Here is a 20,098-nt window from a genome sequence, read left to right as displayed (position 1 = left end):
TGCAGTTTAACAAGCTGGCATTTTGACCTGATCTTCCAGCAGCCTGCTAAACAGCTTTCCAGATGTATGTATGTACCATCAATGAATTGTTTTCTTTCTCCAAAATGTTATTGTCTAAACACTTGAAGTGACATATGTTCACACTTTACTGACTGAAAAACACAGCCTAAAGGGGCCAATATACTGCCAGATATTAGATTATCAACCTTGCCACTTAAATATTTATATGTTTGAGGTAATTTAGCAAATCTTCTGTCATTTTATTTTTTATCATACTTTTATTTTGTCTGTATATTTAATGTATTTTAGATTATGTTGTTAGTCTTTACTGTGTCAGTGGCTGAGTCCACCACCTCATCTTGTATTGCTAATTAGTATTTATTGTACTATTTTTAGTGCTATATAGTGAAGCCAAAGATAATTTTCAAATTAGCAAATTAGGCAGACTGGATGACTGAAGCAACATGCTCATGCAGCAGAGAGCCTGTACTGCTGATCTGCCTCCCATTCTGTCCCTATCATTCTGCTGCTTTAGCTTGGGGAGACAAAAGCAAGCCAAATTATAATGCCATGCCTGGAGGTCAAAACAATGAGCAGTTACTTTGTGTTTGCTGCTAAGTGGCCCTGTTCCCATGTAGTGTGACCTAAGCGTCATCCGCAGATCTGCTGAGTGAAAACATTAGCACGCACACTGGGCACACTGCCTGCACTTCAGTAATATAATCAGCCTGGGCTTCAGCCAGACCAGACATTTAGGGCAAATGTTGAGTTGGTGCGACAATAAAATTGTGACACTGGTCAGCTTAATGAGATTAATTCTTTCCAGTGTGAGCACAACATAAAGCTGGAGGATTGAAACTCAAAATCACATGCTATCAAAGAATCATGACAGTCTGAATATTACAGTGCAAACCTGTTGGAAGAGACTGGTGCTTCAGGAGCTCTTACATTACGGTCAGTACAACTGACTAACGCTACATTCTGAAAAATGTGAAAATGTGCTTTAAGCTTTCTACACGTGACTGTAAAGTTGAGTGTGAAGATCTATAAATCAAGTTAAAGGACTCCCTTGCAGCAAATCCACAATAGCATGTTTTCTCTGAGCTTAGAATACAACCAGTAAGCTGTCTGGTTAAGTCTGTGTAATGTTAGCTCCAGGTGTGGAATCATTATTCAAAGGCTATTAGGTGCTCTATGACTATGATCGACTGGCATATTTTGAGAATGCCAGCAGCAAGTTTTTATTAATCTATAGCAACTCTCTCACATACACTCTCCTTTTCAGAATTGTACTACACTATGATGGCCTGAAACAGACCACATACATTTTCAAAAGAGATGCCAGGCAGCTAATGAGAGTGCAGATTCTATGGCAAAGTGTAGTGCAGCCATAATACAGTTTGTCCCAAGTCAAATTAAAAATGTCCATATCCCCAGAAACAAGTGAGGCTTTAGGTTTCCACATATATACTGCATTTTAGGCTCACGGTGAGCTCTTCAGGCACTTACTTTACAGTATGCTTCGTTGAAATCCCTGAGGACTCCAGATCCAGAGGGTGGACTTTTGAATTCAGCTCATACCTCAGCATCTGCTACATCAGTTCTGCATATTCTTTTTTTAATCTATCTCCCAACCCCTCAGCTTTATGGAATGCAAGACTAAATCACTGGAGTACCCCTTAAAAACTAGCTGATCATAAGCCTTATTGGCTTAATCATGATCATAAAACAGCACCTTACAAATTCATTCACAGGTTTGCTAGACAAGTGGTAAAACAAGTGGTAAATATAATATAAATCAGATGGGATATTTCTAATTACCATAGCAAGAAATGGTTTCACTTGACTACTATCTTTGAAAGACTGCCATAGTTTATTTTGTGCTCTGTGCTGTTAAGTATTCGGTAATAATCTGTGTCAATGTCTCATTCAGTAAGTCTTTGCTTGTTATTTTTTAAAACTGATAAAAGGTGTTCTACTGACGCAAAGCCAGTGATTCACCTTCCTGCTCTTATGAACAGCAGGGAGACAAATTTTATCACCTTTGATAAATTCCTTGCATCAACACGACTTCTACACCCTGTAAAAAAAACCTGCTCTACTCAGATTATTGGAGCTCTCTGTTACTTTGTGTGCTATTTATAAAACTCCTGAGACCCATCTCAGCTGACCTTCTGTAAATGAAATAATGGAGACAGAAGTGGAAACAACTGCAGAATGAAGGCAATGGAAAGCAACACAAGCAATTTTAACTTTACAAAAGCAAACCATTATTGATGACATAGAAGCACTGCGCTTCAAAGGCTTGTATTTTTAGGCATCGCAAATTACGGACAGCAGACGGAGGAAGCATTTTTTTCCCCCCATTTGAAGTTTTTCAGAAATACAGAAGATGACTAGAGGGCCTGAAGAGAGGCAGAGAATCACTGCAATATTAAAGAAAGGGTCAGTGAAGGAGCTTTATTATCTGTGACTGTTCATAACAAGTTGCTGTTTAGTGCACAGCTTCCATGCAGTGTATTAGCGGAGAACAGAGGTGGCAGAGACAGGTTTGTGTCACAGCAACAATAGATGGAGCCATCTTGTGGTTTCCAGGAGGAGATGGTGATGATACCTTGCAGTTTCTCAGGGGAAAAAGTCAAGATTAAATGAGACAGATGGAGGTGCAGCTGGGAGCGCCTGGTTGGTGAAATGCTCTATTATTCTGTTTCTTATCATGCCAGAGGCTGTGATAAAACACATCATCCATATCTGGATCTTAACTATGTGTTGGACTGGTGCTCCAGGAGGAAAGGAAGGCTCTTGTTTCAAAATGACATATGTAGGAGAATTAAGAAAACGTTTTACCCTAAAGTGACCTAATCCACCTTACCTTAGTATAAATGAAACACTGCTGAATAAGGTCCATTGTGCAGACATAACTTTTGCTTTCAGTGAGAACAGTTTGCTCTAATCTTGACTTTTTGATAAGGACTCTTGGTATCGAAACCCAGATGCCCTGCAGTGGGAAAGAGTCTTCTCTTTCTGTTCAGATGGACCTTATTTGCATGATACCAAAAAGATGTGCTTGGCTGCTACCAGCCAGCGACTCTCATGCTGTCCCAAGGTGCCGTGTGACCGTTACTCCTTGCAGGTAAAAGTCTTATGTAATTAACTGAAGTTCATTCTGAGTCTATTTGTTAAAAGAATTTAGCTAACACATATCTCCTGCCTGAAGAAAGTGGTGACCACTGTAGTCACAAAACGAAACCAATTAAGTTGCTTTACTTGAGATTCTCTTTCATGTATCAGCTTATCATTACACATATTTTGAAATTAGTTTAAAAACTAATGTGGTGCTGTTTTCCTAAAAAAAAAAAATCCCAACCTCATGGCATCCTCAAGAAAGAACGAAAACCAAACATTTGCCATTAGTTTATTAAAAAAAACAGCAGCAATTTTGATAACCAATTGATATTTTGCAATAAACAAAAAATAAAATCCACTCATTCCAGCTCTGATTGTGCCATTTATTTAATTGTCTTTTATGATAGTAAACTGAACTGATATGAGTTTTTGACTGTTAGTCGTACACACATATTAAGGTGTCATATTGAGGGTTTTGGAAAATGTGATGGACAGTTTCAGCATTTTTTTTTTTTTTACTTTTAAAGAACAAAAAGTAGCTGGTTAACCAAGAAACCATCACAAGACTTGTCAGTAATGCCCTGTGGGATACCAGCATTGGGTGCAGAAAAGCATATCCAGGCTGGATCTTTGGGAAATACTGAAAAATGCAATAAAAATAAGAAACGTCTGAGAAACATCAATGTAAACATTTGAGCAACTTCATTTATTTTCTATTCTGTATTTCATACAAAGAGGGAAACACACTCTGAAGTGCTGAATGGAAAATAAAATCACCCAACGAACTCATGTCTATTTTAGGTTTTTAGAGCTTAAGTGACTAATTGACTATTAGTCAACTGACAAAACATCATCAGTGACATCCTATTAATGTTTTTAGTATTGGGGCTTTTGTGGCCATATATAAGAAAAAACTGAAAATCTGACTGGTGAAATGAAATCAACAAATAAGGGAAAAATCAAGTGAGGAAAGTTTTTTTTTTTCCTGTCCTCCTCAGCTTGACTTTATGTCCCAGTGGGTCAGCTGATGTGATGAGAATTAATATCAGCTCTAACCAAACATCAGTGTGGAAGATGTGTTCACTGGCTCTGTCCTCCACATCTCTTCCAATCGACCTTAAACGTCACCTTCAGAGAATGGACAAGCCGTTCTCCTGCATGCAGAACAACCTGTGGTGGGATGTGGGGAGGTGCTGATGCAGACATCGTTACTTTGCTTAAAATTGACTACAGTTTGGCCGCAGTAGAAAGCAGAAGACCCAAACCAATAACCTTATTTTGAAACTCTGAAGCAGACAGTTGAGGTTTTGCCTCTGAGTGTTGGAGTTGTGGTAACACGGGACTGCGTGGTGTGTTTTTTGATAAGATAAATCCTTGAGTGGACGAGCAGGCAGACAGATTATTAGTGGCTGCATCGCCTCATCTATGCTGACGGGACATCCTTAAGGACCCACCGGGGTGTCCCCGGACTTCCCTCACATACCCATCGCTCTGTGGCGTGGAGGACCAGTTTATGATCCGCTTACTTTCTGAGCACCATGCGCGGCGCACAGGCAGCCGCCGCTCCATCTCCCGGCGGCGGCACGCAACAAAAATCTCGGTGTGGACAAAGAAAAAAAAAAAAAAAAAAAACAATCAGCATGCAACACGACAACCATGCCTTTCCCCTGCAGTAAAAGCATCTCCATAAAGTCACACTCGCTCCTCTGCACGCATGCACGCCTCTTATCGCGCACGGTACAGAAAGAAGAAGGAGAAGAAAAATGGGACTGGAAAGTCAGATGCAAAATAAATGTCGGCCTACCTGTAACTCCACACTGTAACCCTGATAGAAGTGTGTCGGGAACAGCGCCAGCTGATGTTGCACTTGGAGGGAAACTGTATAATCCATTAACCAGAAGATGCTGAATAGGGCCAGGCTGAGCGGGAGACTGTTGGCAGCAGTACTACACTGTAGTACAATCAGCCGCTGCTCTCCGCCCCGCTGCGCTCCCATTGGCCGCGTCACTCCACAGGCAGAGCAGGAAGTGGCGCCTGGTATTTATTAGAAATACCCAGGTCAGGAGTCCGGCTTTCTGTCCCTCACAGATTTAGCTCCAAAAGTTGGCCAGCAATAGTAATAAATGGTTGATTTTATTATTTTAAAACCGTATCTCTAAAAGTAACCAAATTTAAAGGCGTACTGACTAAGGTTTTACCCATTGTCTGAAAACTGAAGTGAAAATGGGACAGGATGTCTCTCAGCTTGTCTACTCCCCTCCTTAATAGTCTGCAGCCCGTTTGTTGTTGTTCCAGCTTTTCTACCTACCTGTGGTCAAAATACAGCCTGCACCTTCTGCAGCCATTAAGCAGCTCTCAGCAGCTGTGAAACCAGACTGCTGTCCAAACTGTGGCTGCTGAGCAAAGAGAGAAAGGGACAAGTTAAGACCAAAACCCAGGGATGATATCAGTTTCACTTGATTGAGAGCATTAAAGGCCACCAAAAGCAGTTTTGTGGCATTAACAACCTAGCATGGTCATGATTTTACCATCAATCCACCCATCCATTACCTATAACCACTTATTCCTAACTAGGGTCACAGGGATCTGCTGGAGCCTATATGATTTTACCTTTGTTTTGAATTAATATGATTATTATTTATTTATTTGTGTGAATTAGTGCCTTGTGTCACAGACAGTTCCAAATCAATAATTAATTATTCAGCTACACTAACGGTGGACTGGATCCTGCCTTCTGGTACAGCTTGTCCCATCCAGGCATCTGTAGTTCCTGTTATAGCTTTAAGAAACAGGACACAAGGGGAGTAAGCAGTGGTAGCTTTAAAGACTAATAAATGACCAGTGTTGGGCAAATTACCTTACAGTTGTAATACAGGACTCGTTACTTTACACATTAGTAATTGCTCAGTAGAAAAGGTAATTTATGACGTTTCTTATTACCAACTTTTTATTATGGTAATCAGCCAGTGGAGCCTCTAAACAACACCAAGTCCTCTGCAGCCACATGCTGCATCATTTGTGTGTAACACGGCTGGAAAACCAGCTATCTTCACCACTTTCTAAGGCCCAGTGGCTCTGCACTGAACAGCTGTTCAGTGCTAATGGTGCTAACAAGATATTCTCACTTCAGAGACTTAAACAGTGTTTCTGTAACAAATCTGGAAAATTGTTTACAGTGGAGTTGGAAATACAGACAAAATGCAACAGAGCTGAACTTTCAGTGCAACACAGACATCTGCACAGAGCCACTGCAACATGTGTGCTCTAAAGCTGATTCTCTGCAATAAAGTGAAATTGCTTTTATTGACCATTTAGCAGCTACTTTAGCCTCAGTGACTGCACAGTTCACAGCCCATCAAACTCTAGACAAAGCTAGGTAAGTACTGAATGTAGGCATCCATGTGGCTAATGTTAACGAGTCAGCTAAGAACACACAAGACAATATGGCAGCATTAGAACTGCTGGCATTTCTTCTCTTTGGGTTGAGCCTAACCACCACCACTCAGACCATTCTGTCAACACACAGAACCACACTGAGATAGAGCCATGACAAAAGAAGCCAGGAGTGGTTGTGTCTTTGGTTGTGTAAATGCCAGTTTATTGCTGCTACAGTTTTCACCAGTGGGTAAAGGATTTCAGTTGCTTTGGTTTGCCGGGTGGGAATAACCCATTAACTATGGATCCCTAAAGGCTTCAAGTTCCTCACAGGACCACATTAGACTGCTGATGTTTGTCGTGCACAGGTAGTACAGCAGCTGCCATGCCACAGAAACAGAGTGAGTCAGAAGACTCTGAAATAGATATTGATAAGAGATAAGCCCCAGCATCTCCTCCTTTGATGTCTGCTTCAGAATGTGAGCTGATGTTTAAAGGCGCTGTGCAGCTGCAGGGCAGCATTTATGTGCAAATAAGGTCAGCAATGCAATTTGCAAAATATCTCCACTGCTGATTATTTCAACTAGGTCAGAATATCAGGTCAGTACAGAACTGCATTTGATGGAGGAGGAGAGGAAAAAGCTGGAAGCAGTCAAATGTCTTTCATCTACCCTTGAGCACAGTGCCCATGGTCCAGATGGTTGGACTGCTATGACATGCTATGTTTACAGCAGGAAACATGTCACATCCTTGGGGGCTTCTGTGAACCACATTTACATTTTGAGCATTTATCCAGAGTGCAACACTGTTAGGTGTTCAGTGGGTACCTGGCAGATAATTGATGTGCTGCCTGCTCCAAGACTTAAACCTGTGACCTTCCTATTGGGAAAAGTTGGCCTCACCACCAGGACCCTGCTCCCTTTAGAGAACTGTTCTTTGATCACAGGTGCATGTTGGGCACTGAATGAAGCAGCAAGAAGACAAAATGTGTCAGGGCCAGATGATCTATTTTTGGATCTATTTTTGTTCATCTGTAGATTTCGGTGCAACTCATTACTCAGTGCTCAGTGGAAATAGATTCATAATATGCATTATGGAGGAGTGCCTGTGCTGAGTGCTGTATATTAATTCATCCCTCCCTTACATTGCTTCCAAAACTGGATTTCCACCTCCCTTACAGGCTTAGCACATTAAATGCACATTTACATAAAGTTGCAATGTTATGTAGTTTGCCAGCAACTACTGTGCTTAACAACAAAGTATATAAATACAAAGCTCACACTGCAGTAAGAGCAAAAAAAAGCTCCAACTCTGAGATATCTTATAAAGCATGAACATCAAAATATCTGTAGGCCAGTCCTACGGGTTGTGAATTTATGGATAAAATCTCCACCTCTGGCCATAGAATATAATTTTTCAGAGCTCCCTGTGGAAAGAAGCAGGAACCAAGAATTTCTCCACAGACAGTAGATTCTTACAGAAAGTTCAAACAACTGTGCCCAAATAGGATTATATTATTCTAAACACAGAAAGCTGCTGGAATGAAGCTTCTCAAAAATGGCCCAGTTTGTTGTGAGGTGCCTTTGGGTCAGCCTGAAGCACATATCTGTCTGTGGCTGCCATGCTGTTTTGGCTTTTGTCTTTTCTCTTGTGTTTTTTGCTTTGAGATTCCACTATCAGCCTTTTTGTGCCTTGTAGTCCATAGAAACCAAACATGGGCACCAAACTGACTGTGACCCTGAACAGGGACACAAACCAGCTATGAGCCATCTTTTAAACATGCAGTTTTTTGAATGGACATTTATTACTATATATGTTCAAGGTTAAAATGGCTGCTGTCATTTTACTGTACTCACAGGATAAACCTTGCAAGATAAACAGGTCAAAACATAGGGATCTTATGCTAAAGAATGGAAAAGAATATTTTCTAATTCCCATATTCAGCAGTTTTATCAACCAAAATGAAGTGGAGCTACATTAGTTTCACTTTCGTCACGTATGATCTGCTGATGAGATATCACAAATTTGTCCAGTAAATTTGGCCACTGATTAGACAGGGAGTGACGTCACTAGAGGAGTCATAAGCACAATGTCTGACCACATCTGGCACAAGAATTTTAAAAACTAGCAACAGCAACGGTCTTTAATGATGCAAATGGCTAATACTACTTGCAAAACAACACGAGGAGGTACAGATGTTTTTGTGCTTGCTGGCATCATAGCAATTTCACACCACCGTGCTTTGATGGACCCGCCCACATTGAGGTGGTTTTCAAGGGCTTGGCCACCGGGATGGCACTGGCTACCCCTGAAATTTGATTGGCCCACCCCACCCCCCGACGAGAGCTTGAATGTGTGCTCAATTAATTGTGATATTTCTTTTTCTCCACATCGATGTAAAAATGTGATTTTAAAGTGTTTTTATGTTGTTCAAAATTTATAATTATAATCAATGTTAATTTTCAACTGTGTCCCAATTCAGGGGCTGCATTTGAAGGCCAATTGCGTCAAAGTGCTGCGACAAGGATGTCCCATTTAGAGGGATACGTCAGATGCAGCCTTCTTTCCCCCTGGGAACGAACGATGGAGCTTTGAGACTCAACGGTAGGGGCAGTGACGCGATCAGGAAGTCCTCAGTAGACTAGACGTCTCATTTCGGCTTTTAAAATATTTCATGTTAATTCAATATGCCACCCTTCTATGGTCTATGCCCCTATCTGCCCCCCAAGAAAAAAATCCTAGAACCGCCCCTGGTGGTACTCAATTGCAATGGAAAATAACCAAAACCAAGTCAAGTCAAGTAGAATAGAGCCAAAACTATTCTGCTAAAACTGTGTAGTGGAAAAGGGGCAAAAGAGAATAAATTCACAAACAAAATAACCTCCTTGGATTCAAAGTACACTGGTGTTATGAAGAAAAGTAATTTCCAAAAACTGATCATGTTGCACAGGAACATGCATAACCTGTTAAAGAAGCATTTTATTCAGTTATGAATAACACATGCTTAGATGTAAGTATATGCCATTACACAGTTGCAGAAGCAAAATAATCATGTTTAAAGTGCACTTCATTCATGCAAAGGTTTTCTATCTATATATAGATATATATATATATATACACACGCACACTCACCGGCCACTTTATTAGGTCCACATGTTCAATTGCTTGTTAACACAAATAGCTAATCAGCCAATCACATGGCAGAAATTCACTGCATTTATGCATGTATATGTGGTCAAGACGACTTGCTGAAGTTCAAACCGAGCATCAGATTGGGGGAAGAAAGGGGACTGAAGTGAAGTGACTTTGAACGTGGCATGGTTGTTGGTGCCAGACAGGCAGGTCTGAGTATTTCAGAAACTGCTGATCTACTGGGATTTTCACATGCAACCATCTCTGGGTTGTGGTCCAAAAAAGAGAAAATATCCAGTGAGCTACAACTGTGTGGACGAAAATGTCTTGATATCAGAAGAGAATGGGCAGACTGGTTCAAGATGATAGGAAGGCAACAGTAACTCAAATAACCACTCGTTACAACCAAGGTCTCATTACTCCCCATTTCTGACAGTACAATCCGGCCTCTATGGACCAAGCCTCACCCACTCAGTCGCCATGGCATTGAAACTCCCATTCAAGCTCATGAAGAGAAACTAAGCAACGTTGCCCAGTCTGTCGACCGTGTCTCCACCCAGTTAAGTCAGCTGCTTCAAACCCTATCTGTCCGGGATGTTTCCAATATTCCTCTACCTCTAGCTTCACCACCACCCCCCAAGGCTTAAGGAGGGCTCCGAACCCAAACTTCCCCCTCCAGGCCAATATAGAGGTGAATCAGGACTGAGTCGCTCTTTCCAGACTAAGTATGATTTTGTTTTTTCTTTACAACCGTCTTCTTTCCCCACAGAAGAGGCCAAGGTCACCTACATCATCTCATTATTAACAGGAGCGGCAGGACTATGAGGAACGGCAGCCTGGCGGAGGCAGAAGTTTTGTAGATCAGCAAGAGAATTTGGAGATCAACTCTCCCGAATATTCGATCCTGTGCAGCCTGAGGTGGAAGCCACGCATCATCTAGCCAAGCTACAACAAGGAAATCGCTCCCTATCGGAATACCTAATCCAGTTTTGCGCGTTAGCAGAGGATAGCCCTTGGAACGAGGTGGCGCTGTATGATCACTTTTACTTAGGACTAAACGAAAGACTCAAGGATGATCTAGCTCAATCAGCCCAAACCCAAGGACCTGGACACCTTAATCAAAGTCACTACCTGAATAGATCAACATTTCTTGGAACGACAGCATGAACAAAAACAACACAGACAATACTTCAATCCACAAGAAGTACCAACCCCGCATAAGACCACTGATCCAGCACCAGGCCATAACTCATCTGGACCCGAGCCCATGCAATTAGGGCGCAACCGAGTTTCCCAGACCGAGAGGGAGCGAAGATGGGCATTAAAATTATGCTTCTACGGTGGGGCACCTGGACACCTAGTTTATTCTTGCCCGCTGAAAGACCAGGCTTGGTAAGGGGCGTGGGGACCTTACTGAGCCGAACCTCGCTGGAGGGCAAGACCTCACGGTCGCTTACCACTGTTACCATTGGCACCGTCCCTCATCAACAACAGATTCGGGTCCTCATTGATTCAGGAGCAGATACCAACTTTGTGTCGGAGTCCATCGTCAACCTGCTTCACTTGGAGACTGAACCCCTATCTCAAATCCTCCAGGTGAGAGCTCTTAACGATCTTCTTTTGCATCAAGTCAAGTTCAGAACCAAGCCAGTGTTTATGTCTATAGCAAATCATCAGGAATACATTGCTTTCCATATTATTGACTCTCCACGCTCTTCAGTTATCCTGGGAATTCCTTGGTTACAGCTCCATAACCCCCATCTGGATTGGATCACAGGCGAGATATTGGAGTGGAACTGGCATCAGCTTTTGAAGTAGTGCAAGGAGCGAAGGTCTTTACCAAGCTGGATCTACGCAATACCTATCACTTTGTTCGCATCGGGGAGGGAGATGAGTGGAAGACTGCCTTCAACACACCCAATTGACATTATGAATATTTAGTCACGACATTTGGACTTACAAATGCCCCTGCGGTTTTCCAGAACTTGGTAAATGATGTATGAACAAGTTCATCTTTGTTTATCTTGACATTCTCATCTACTCCCAATCTGAGACTGAACACAACTATCATGTCGGAGCAGTCTCACAGAGATTATTGCAAACTCAGCCTTACGTTAAAGTGGAGAAGTGTGAATTTCACACAAAGAGGGTTCATGATAGAACCGGGAAGGATTCTCATGGACCCTGCAAAGGTTCAGGCAGTAAAAAACTGGCCAGAACCGTCGACATGCAAACAGCTACAGAGTTTCCTTGGGTTTGCCAACTTCTATCGTAAATTCATTAAAAATTACAGTACCATAGCGACCCCTCTCCACAGACTCACCTCCACTCACACTCATTCCAGGTGGACCTTGGAGGCCAAAGAGGCCTTCCAGCTACTCAAATCAAAGTTCATCCTTAGGCTCCCCAACCATGAATTACCTTTCATAGCTGAAGTCGATGCATCAGATATGGGAGTAGGCATCGTCATCTCACAACGTGACCCAGCCGATACCCATGCGCCTTCTTTTCTAAGAATCATGCAAGAGATATAGAGAAGGCTGCGGGCACCCTCCGCAGACCGGATGAGGAGCCGTTTGCCCGGTGGGCTGGTGACCTGAGCAAGGCAATCCGCGAAAAATATCCGCTGCCAAATTCAGCAGCGGTCCCAAAGGTGACTTGGAACGTTAAAGACAACCATACATAACAATATGCCTGTGATGGATTGGGGTCCTCCATCCAGTTGTTAGGACTCCTACCAAGAATGACACATCCCACCGAGAGATCTGGACAGCGGAATGAATACGGCAGAACCACTGCTGTCCATGAAGGTGAACCATACGAATCTGTCGTTTTTGGTCGACACAGGGGCTACGTGTTCTACTCTAAACACCACCCCTGCCTCCACCTTGTCGAACCATAAGACCACCGTCATGGGCTTCTCGGGGGAGAAACGGACTCTGCCAGTAACTCGACCTCTGCTCACCCAGGTGGGCAGCCAGCAGGTACGCCACCCCTACATTTATTCACCTGGCACTCCTGTCAACCTCCTCGGCCGGGACTTATTGACTAAGCTTGGGGCCACTATTTTGTGTGCCCCCGAGGGACTTACTGTTACTCTGCCAGATGGCCTACAACTACCATGTCGGACACATTTAGACGGGCCATGAAAACTATGCTTGGTGAAGCCGGTGGTGGACGAGGTAGCTGACATATACTGGGCTAGGTTGTGCCCGGAGAGTCCAGGACACAAGGGAATATGGTCCGTGTATCAGTCTTGGCGCCCCTGGATCTCGCTCCTCGAGCTCTACATACCTCCCCCGGACCCTCTCCATGTTACCCTCTTCTATGATAAGCTCCAAACCGATTGGTACAAGGAGGTGTTTGAGCAGGTTGAGGGAGACTCCTGGAGCATCGACGCCGAGAATATCTATGTCGCCCCCGAGGGGGTGATGGCGGGAGTGCAGCTTCTCCCGGCCCAACAAGACTGGTTTCACATGAGTGAGGATAGTGCACCACATGTGTCTCTCGCCCTACATCCTAACCATGAGGCTAAAGAATTGGGGGCTATCCTCAAGAGGGTGTTGGCCCACAAAGACTGGCAGACCACCCCCATACCGCAGGTCTGATACGCTCCCCAGATTAGAACTTTTTGCATTCAGCTGACAGCCACAGACCCTGCTATATTAGAACACAGAGAGGTGTCTAGGTACCATGAAATGGCACGCACTGACCATCACCTAGCGGCAGACATGTTATCTCAGCTGCCGGACTATTTATGGGCTCAGTCTCCCAAGGACGTGGGCTTAATGGACTGTGCCCCGGTCACCTTCCAGGTCCAAGGGGGGCTTCCCCTTTGGATCCGCCAATATCCACATAAACCTCAGGCAGAGGAGGGGATCAGGGATACTATTGAAGGCCTAATACGAGCGGGGGTGCTAGAACCCTCCTCGTCACGGTGGAACACACCCATTTTACCGGTTGAGGAAAAGGGTACAGGTAAGTTCCGTATGGCACATGATCTTAGGGCCATTAATGACATATTGGTAACTTCCACCGTTCCGGTTTCTAACCCATATGTGGCCCTGGCTAACCTTGACCCTAGCCAGACTTGGTTTTCTTGTATTGATCTGGCCAATGCTTTCTTCTGCCCCCCGTTGGCAGAGGAGTGTCGTGACATTTTCTCTTTCACTTATTGAGGACGCCAGCTCAGGTACACCAGACTCCCTCAGGGCTTCGCTCTCTCACCCGGTATTTTCAATCAGGTTTTGAAACAGGTGCTACATTCCTGCGCTTTGCCGGAAGGCACCACCTTAATCCAGTATGTTGATGACCTTCTGCTCGCCGCACCCTCCGTTGCGACCTGTCTTCAGGCCACGGAGCCCGTGCTGCATCATTTAGCCAAGAGGGGCTTTAAGGTCAGCAAAGCTAAACTACAAGTGTGCCGTAAACAAGTTGCCTTTTTGGGCCGACAGATCTCGCAAGCAGGGGCGGGATTATCGCCTGCACACAGGTCTACCATCCTGCACCACCCCTGGCCGGTATTGGTCAAGGATATGCTTTCCTTTCTGGGGCTCACGGGCTACAGCCGCTCTTACATCCCCGACTATGTCAACCTCACTGCTCCACTTTGACAGCTAGTTAAGGAACAGGGCATGCGGAACCTTTCCGCACCGCTCATTTGGACAACTGAGGCAGAACAGAACTTCATCTCCCTCAAGCAAGCTCTGGCAACGGCCGCAGATCTGGCCATTCCTGATTATACTCAGCTCTTCTTCTTGGATGTTTCTGTAAAGGACGCCGTTCCAGAAAAAAGGGGGAGTCAGGAGAGTGCTGATGTACACAAGCACTGCATTGGACACCATGGAAAGAAGACATCACGCCTGCACACAGCATGTTGCAGCAGTGGCGAGAATCTTACAGAAGACAGCCCACACTGTTATGGGATACCCACTCAGGGTGCTCACCACTCACAGTGTGGTGGCTTATATAAATTCCCAAACATTCACACTCTCCTCCCTCAGACAACAAAGGCTAAGTAGGATTCTGGAGGAACCACATATTTCATACACACATGAAGGTATTAATATGGCAGACATGATTGGGACGGGACAGCCCCACAGGTGCGAGGAAAAAGTCCTGAAAGAGGAAAAAGTGCGCCCAGTCAGGTACTGAGGTAGTCCACCCTCAGTCCGAAGAAAGAAGAAGCTGTCCGAGAGGGAGGGGGTGAAAAAGAGCGCCCCTCTCCAACAAGAGGTGTGCCAAGCCTCCAGCCGACGAATCAGAGCGCAGAGGGAGGCAACGTCGAGGGATTTTTGGTTGTGATTTTGAGTGGTAGTTTTAGCCTTGATTTATTTAGTTTATTGTGTATGCTTAGCCATTATTAGATAGTTTAGTTAACAATTAGGGAGTTAAAGCAGAGATGTTTGGATTTGGGAAGGTATTGGGGCTCCTTACGACCCTGACTGTAATGATTGTTGTTTTGTGTTTGGTTAGTGGAAAAACCTCAATATGTCTGTAGTAGTTTCTATTGCTGTGTTTGTAGGGGTCTTAGTCACCTGTGGGTGCTGCTTCATTCCATGCCTGCGTTCCCTCGCAGTTAGGCTTATATCGTCTACTATAGAGAAACACGACCCGAAAGTTCTGATGCCCTTATTGGCCCAGGGCTCAGATGACGACAGTAATGACCTAGACGGGGTACAGCTCCGAGAGATGTGATCTCCTAAGGGAGATCAAGAGAGGGATAGCAAAATTCCAATTTGTTTAGATGGGCTCTTAGGAGAGCCCAAAAGGGGGACTTGTGGAATGCAGACACACCTATGGGGACTTCACATAAGATAAAGGAAGTAACTGGCCTTAGTTTGCTCAAGCGATCCCCACTCAGAACACATAGAAGACAGTTGGCAATAACAACTCCATATAAGGTAATATCATAAATTCCTTTTGGTGGGGCGCTGCCCAACAGTTTAAACATTGTATAGTTTCCATCTATTGTTTAGATCTCTCTGCCTGCGTGTGTGAGTGGATCTCCGGAGACGTCTCTGTACTTTTACAATAAACCGGTGTGTCGATTCCTAACTTCCATTCCGTCCTTCTTTTATCCCTACATTAATGAACCCGGGGAAAGTCATAAGGTAAGGTTTTCCAACAACGCCCATGGTCGCACATCTCAGTCGACTTCGTAACTGGACTACCCATTTCCCTAGGTATGAACACTATTTTAATCATAGTTGGCCGTTTTTCTAAGGTGGTGCACTTTGTCCCTCTTCCCCAACTACCCTCAGCCTCTGTGACCGCCCAGCTCTTCATAGACCACGTCCTTCGGCTCCAGGTGATCCCACTGGACATCGTCTCGGACAGTGTCCAATTTATAGCCATGTTTTGGAAGGAGTTCTGCAAGCTCCTGGGTAAGGATCCTCGCTTGGGTGGAATATGCCCATAATTCCCTACCCTCTGCAGCCACTAGACTCCCCCCTTCCAGATCATGTACGGATACCAAACCCCCCTTTTTGAACCACAGCTTTCGCAAACTATGGTTCCATCTGCAGCCGCAGCGCTCCGCCGGTGCCACCTAGCTTGGCGAAGAGTCCAACAAGCTCTACTGGCTTCAGGATCCAGCTATGCACATCAGGCGAACAGAAGACGACGGCCAGCTCCCCAATACAAACCAGGACAGAAAGTATGGCTGTCCTCCAACGACATCCCGCTTAAGGTGGCCTGCCCCAAACTGGCTCCCCGGTTCATAGGCCCATTCCCCATAGCCAAAGTTTTAAATCCAGCTGCGGTCAGACTTCGATTGCCTAGGTCACTACGTATACACCCCACGTTCCATGTCTCTCGAGTAAAACCAGTCAGGACGATTTCTGACAGTGACCTTCACATAGTCAGATTTTGGCATAAACAACGTGAAAGTATGTGTATGCCCTGTTCTTTCAATACTCTGTTTTAAAATGCAAATTAAAAAACGGGAAATAAGTTGCTTTTCGGTTTCACCATTGTCAAAATGTTGTCCCGTTTTGGTCAGAACTGGAAGTTATGCACTGAGAAGAAAAAAAAAAGTGGCAGTAATTTGACAGAGCTGAGGTGAGAAAATGGCGAATATTGTTTTAGTCAGAGGGAGTCAACGCTTGTCTATCAGAGAAGATGACAACAATTGGCAAGCTCGGACTGATATTCCAGGTATTGTACCTGTCTGTGAAAAACAACATCGGTGCACTATTGGAGTAAATTTAAAATAAAACTGTAAGTGGATATGTGTCATTGAGGTTAGCCTAGGGCTAACGCTAAATAGAAAACGGATGTCAACATATTCTGTTGATTTTTTTTTTTTTTTCCCAGAAAGCATTCAAACGCTTGGGAGTCTACCATCTCGCGGGCGTGATCAAATCACATGTGATTGTGGCTAATGCTTACCTCAATTGGTCTGAAGGTGACTAACAAATTTATTCTTAGTACTAGTATTAGTATTAAATTTAAAAAGCATCTGAGCAAATGTATCTTTTTTTTATGGGTCAGAAATTATTTTTTTGCTTATGAAGGCTTAGTAAAAATATAGGTCAGAAAATGTTTACGGTAAAACTAAAGATGTAACTAACCATGCTTTATTTATGTAGAAATATGTATTTTTTTAAATGTATATGTGAATTTTATATATATGCAGTTTTACATCGTCTTCATTCACAAAACACTTTATAACCATAACTATAAAGGTCAGTTTGTGTCTTTCACAGGTTCATGCCCAAACCATGTACCTCACAACCGACCTCAACATGGTTGTGTTGTCTGCCCAAGATGGTCAGTTCAGCCATGGTGATCTTCTTGAAGAGGATCACTATGAAGTACATGGGGAGAGCACCACATAGGGGCCAGTCTAGCAACCAGCCTCCAAAAGCCAGCTTCCAGCAGCCAGTGCCTTTTCATTTTGCCGGCCATCTATAGGGTGTGCGGGCCAGTGGTGCTGCTGGAGGGAATCATACTTCACAGAGCCCCTAGCCCAAAGACCTTTCAAATGTTTGAAAGTATAACTTTTATTCTTGTAGAAAGTATTATCAGTGCTTGTGCCACACCAGTTACAATATAGAGAGGTATGAGAAGTACATGATGCATTTAAAATTGTAATACATTTTTAAAATGGTGAAGAAAGAATACATAAATTCATGAATTATTTCATTGCTCACCCATTCATTCCAATCATTAATAATAATCTAAATATACCAGGTATAACCAGGTCTCAAATTTCAAATAAGAACAGCTCAAATGCCTGTTTTCAATATGCCATCTACCCTAATTTCCGGGCTATAAGTTGCACAGAGTTTAAGACGACTCCAGCAAAAACAGGCTTATTGAACAGAAAAAACTGCAGCTGTCAAACAATAAAAATATTTAATTGTGATTGTCCTGCTGCTGAAGTTCTTAGTTTTATATTAAAATAAAGTTTCTGCTTTCTATTCTGCTCCCTTCCTGGAGTTATTACATTTTTAAGCATTTTGTTTCAATGAGATTAGTATATGGCATTACATTATCAAAACTACGGGGTGCAAAAACATACGGTAAAACATATAGAGCTGCACAGTTTAACAGTTTGTGAGAAATATATATCTAAAAAAAACATACAGTAAGCTGATTGCATAAGTATGCACACAAATTAATTTGTTGAAGCAGCTGTTGATTTAATCACAGCATTCAGTCTTCTTGGGTAGAAGTCTATCAACATGTCACATCTTGATTTGGCAATATTTGGGTTAGGGCAATATTTGCCCACTCTTCCTTACAAAAGCACTCCAAATCTGTCAGATTGTGAGGACATCTCGTGCACAGTTCTCTTCAAGTCACCCCACAGATTTTCTGTGGGATTTAGGTCTGGGCTCTTGATGGGGCATTCCAAAACTTTAATTTGTCTTTCCCAAACCTTTTTTTGTTGGTTTCGATATATGCCTGGAGTTATTGTTGAAAGGTAAAATTCCTCTTCAGCTTCAGTTTCAGCTTTCTAGCAGACGCCTGATGGTTTTAGGCCAAACTGGCCGGTATTTGGAACTGTTCATAATTCCCTCCAGCTTGACTAAACTCCCAGTTCCAGCTAAAGAAAGGCAACCCCAAAGCATTATACTGCCACCACCATTCTTTGGGTATGGTGTTTTTTTGGCACCAAACATATCTTTTGGAATTGTGGCTAAAAAGATCAGCCTTGGTTTGATCAGACCACAACACATTCTCCCACATGCTTTTGGGAGACCTGATGCATTTTTTGCTAATTGTAGCCAGGCTTAGATGTTTTTTTTCTTTTTGTTTTTGTTACATGTAAAACACAACAACTACTTGGAGGAAATTCTTGCAGCTCCTTTAGTGTTGCTGTAAGTCACTTGGTAGCCTCTCTGACCAGTTTCCATCTTGTCTTTTTATCAATTCTGATACTTTTCAACAGTGAGATCTCATTGATGCTTTGTAAGCTCTCTGCAATCCATGGCTTTTGCTGCAGCAGGCAACTGAGTAAATGTCAGGAAAATCCTACTAGGACAGCTGAACTTTATTTGGGGTTAATCAGTCTCTTTAATTGATGGCAGGTGTGTACCCAACGAGACCATATTGTGATTGAATCAAAAGGTGCTTCAACAAAGTATTAGTTTAAGGGTGTGGACACATATGCAACCAGCATATTGTATTTTTAAAATGTTTTAATATTTTTTCTCCTGACAGATTTATTTGTTTTTCAATTGAACTGCACAGGTTTTAGGTCGCATTAAAGGTTGGAAACATTTTGAAATGATTTATTGTGGTCTCATTTTTTAATATCACAAAAACCTAGCATTTTAACAGGTGTGCACATTTTTTATATCCACTGCACATAATGCTGAAAATATAACAATCACATAGTGGTTAATTTAATGACACTGAGCAGTTGAGCGGGATCTTAAATCAGAGAAGGTGTGTTAACCAAACCAAAAGGCATCTTGAGGGGAACAGACTTCAACACACCTTTTCAGTTTCAGTTTCAGCTGTAATGTTACCACATGACTTATATAATTACGTTTGCTTTCCTCTGGACTCTAACTGTGAAACTGATTTGGCTGAAATCAAGTGTCTTTCCAGCACTCAGACGTGTACACGCAATAATATCACTCATGCTGCTGACTGCTTCAAATAAACATGATTTCAGTGAGATCATTTTCACTGTAACCATCACAGCTAAATACAAAGGTGCTACATCTCCTCTAACTAAATAACACTGAGCTAATGTTACCTAGCTCTGTTGTTTTATGAGAAACCATGCCGCTCCTTACTTTCATACGGATTACATAAAAATAGATTACATATTTGTTTTCAACTTGAATTGTTTCATTTAAAAGATGACAGAAACAGAGAAGACATTATTATTATTTTACAAAAGCACAGCGTTTTGTTGTTATTATGAGTGTATACAAATAAAAGTAGACCCTTTAGAGATTCAAATGATATATTGCTCTTATCTGTATGATCAAAACTGATGGAG

General features: G+C 42.9%; 1 protein-coding gene across 1 annotated transcript in view; it reads right to left on the bottom strand.

Annotated features, from left to right (window-relative positions):
* The window catches only part of zmat4a (zinc finger, matrin-type 4a), a 139,465-nt gene extending 134,343 nt beyond the window's left edge, over positions 1-5,122 (bottom strand). The window contains exon 1 of the mRNA XM_026321838.1: positions 4,931-5,122. Coding sequence (XP_026177623.1) covers positions 4,931-5,122 — 192 coding nt within the window. The remainder of the gene's footprint in view (positions 1-4,930) is intronic.
* Positions 5,123-20,098: the final 14,976 nt, after the last annotated feature.

This window comes from Mastacembelus armatus, chromosome 9 (assembly GCF_900324485.2).
Source record: "Mastacembelus armatus chromosome 9, fMasArm1.2, whole genome shotgun sequence".
NCBI lineage: Eukaryota > Metazoa > Chordata > Actinopteri > Synbranchiformes > Mastacembelidae > Mastacembelus > Mastacembelus armatus.
This window is presented reverse-complemented; position numbering and strand designations above follow the sequence as displayed.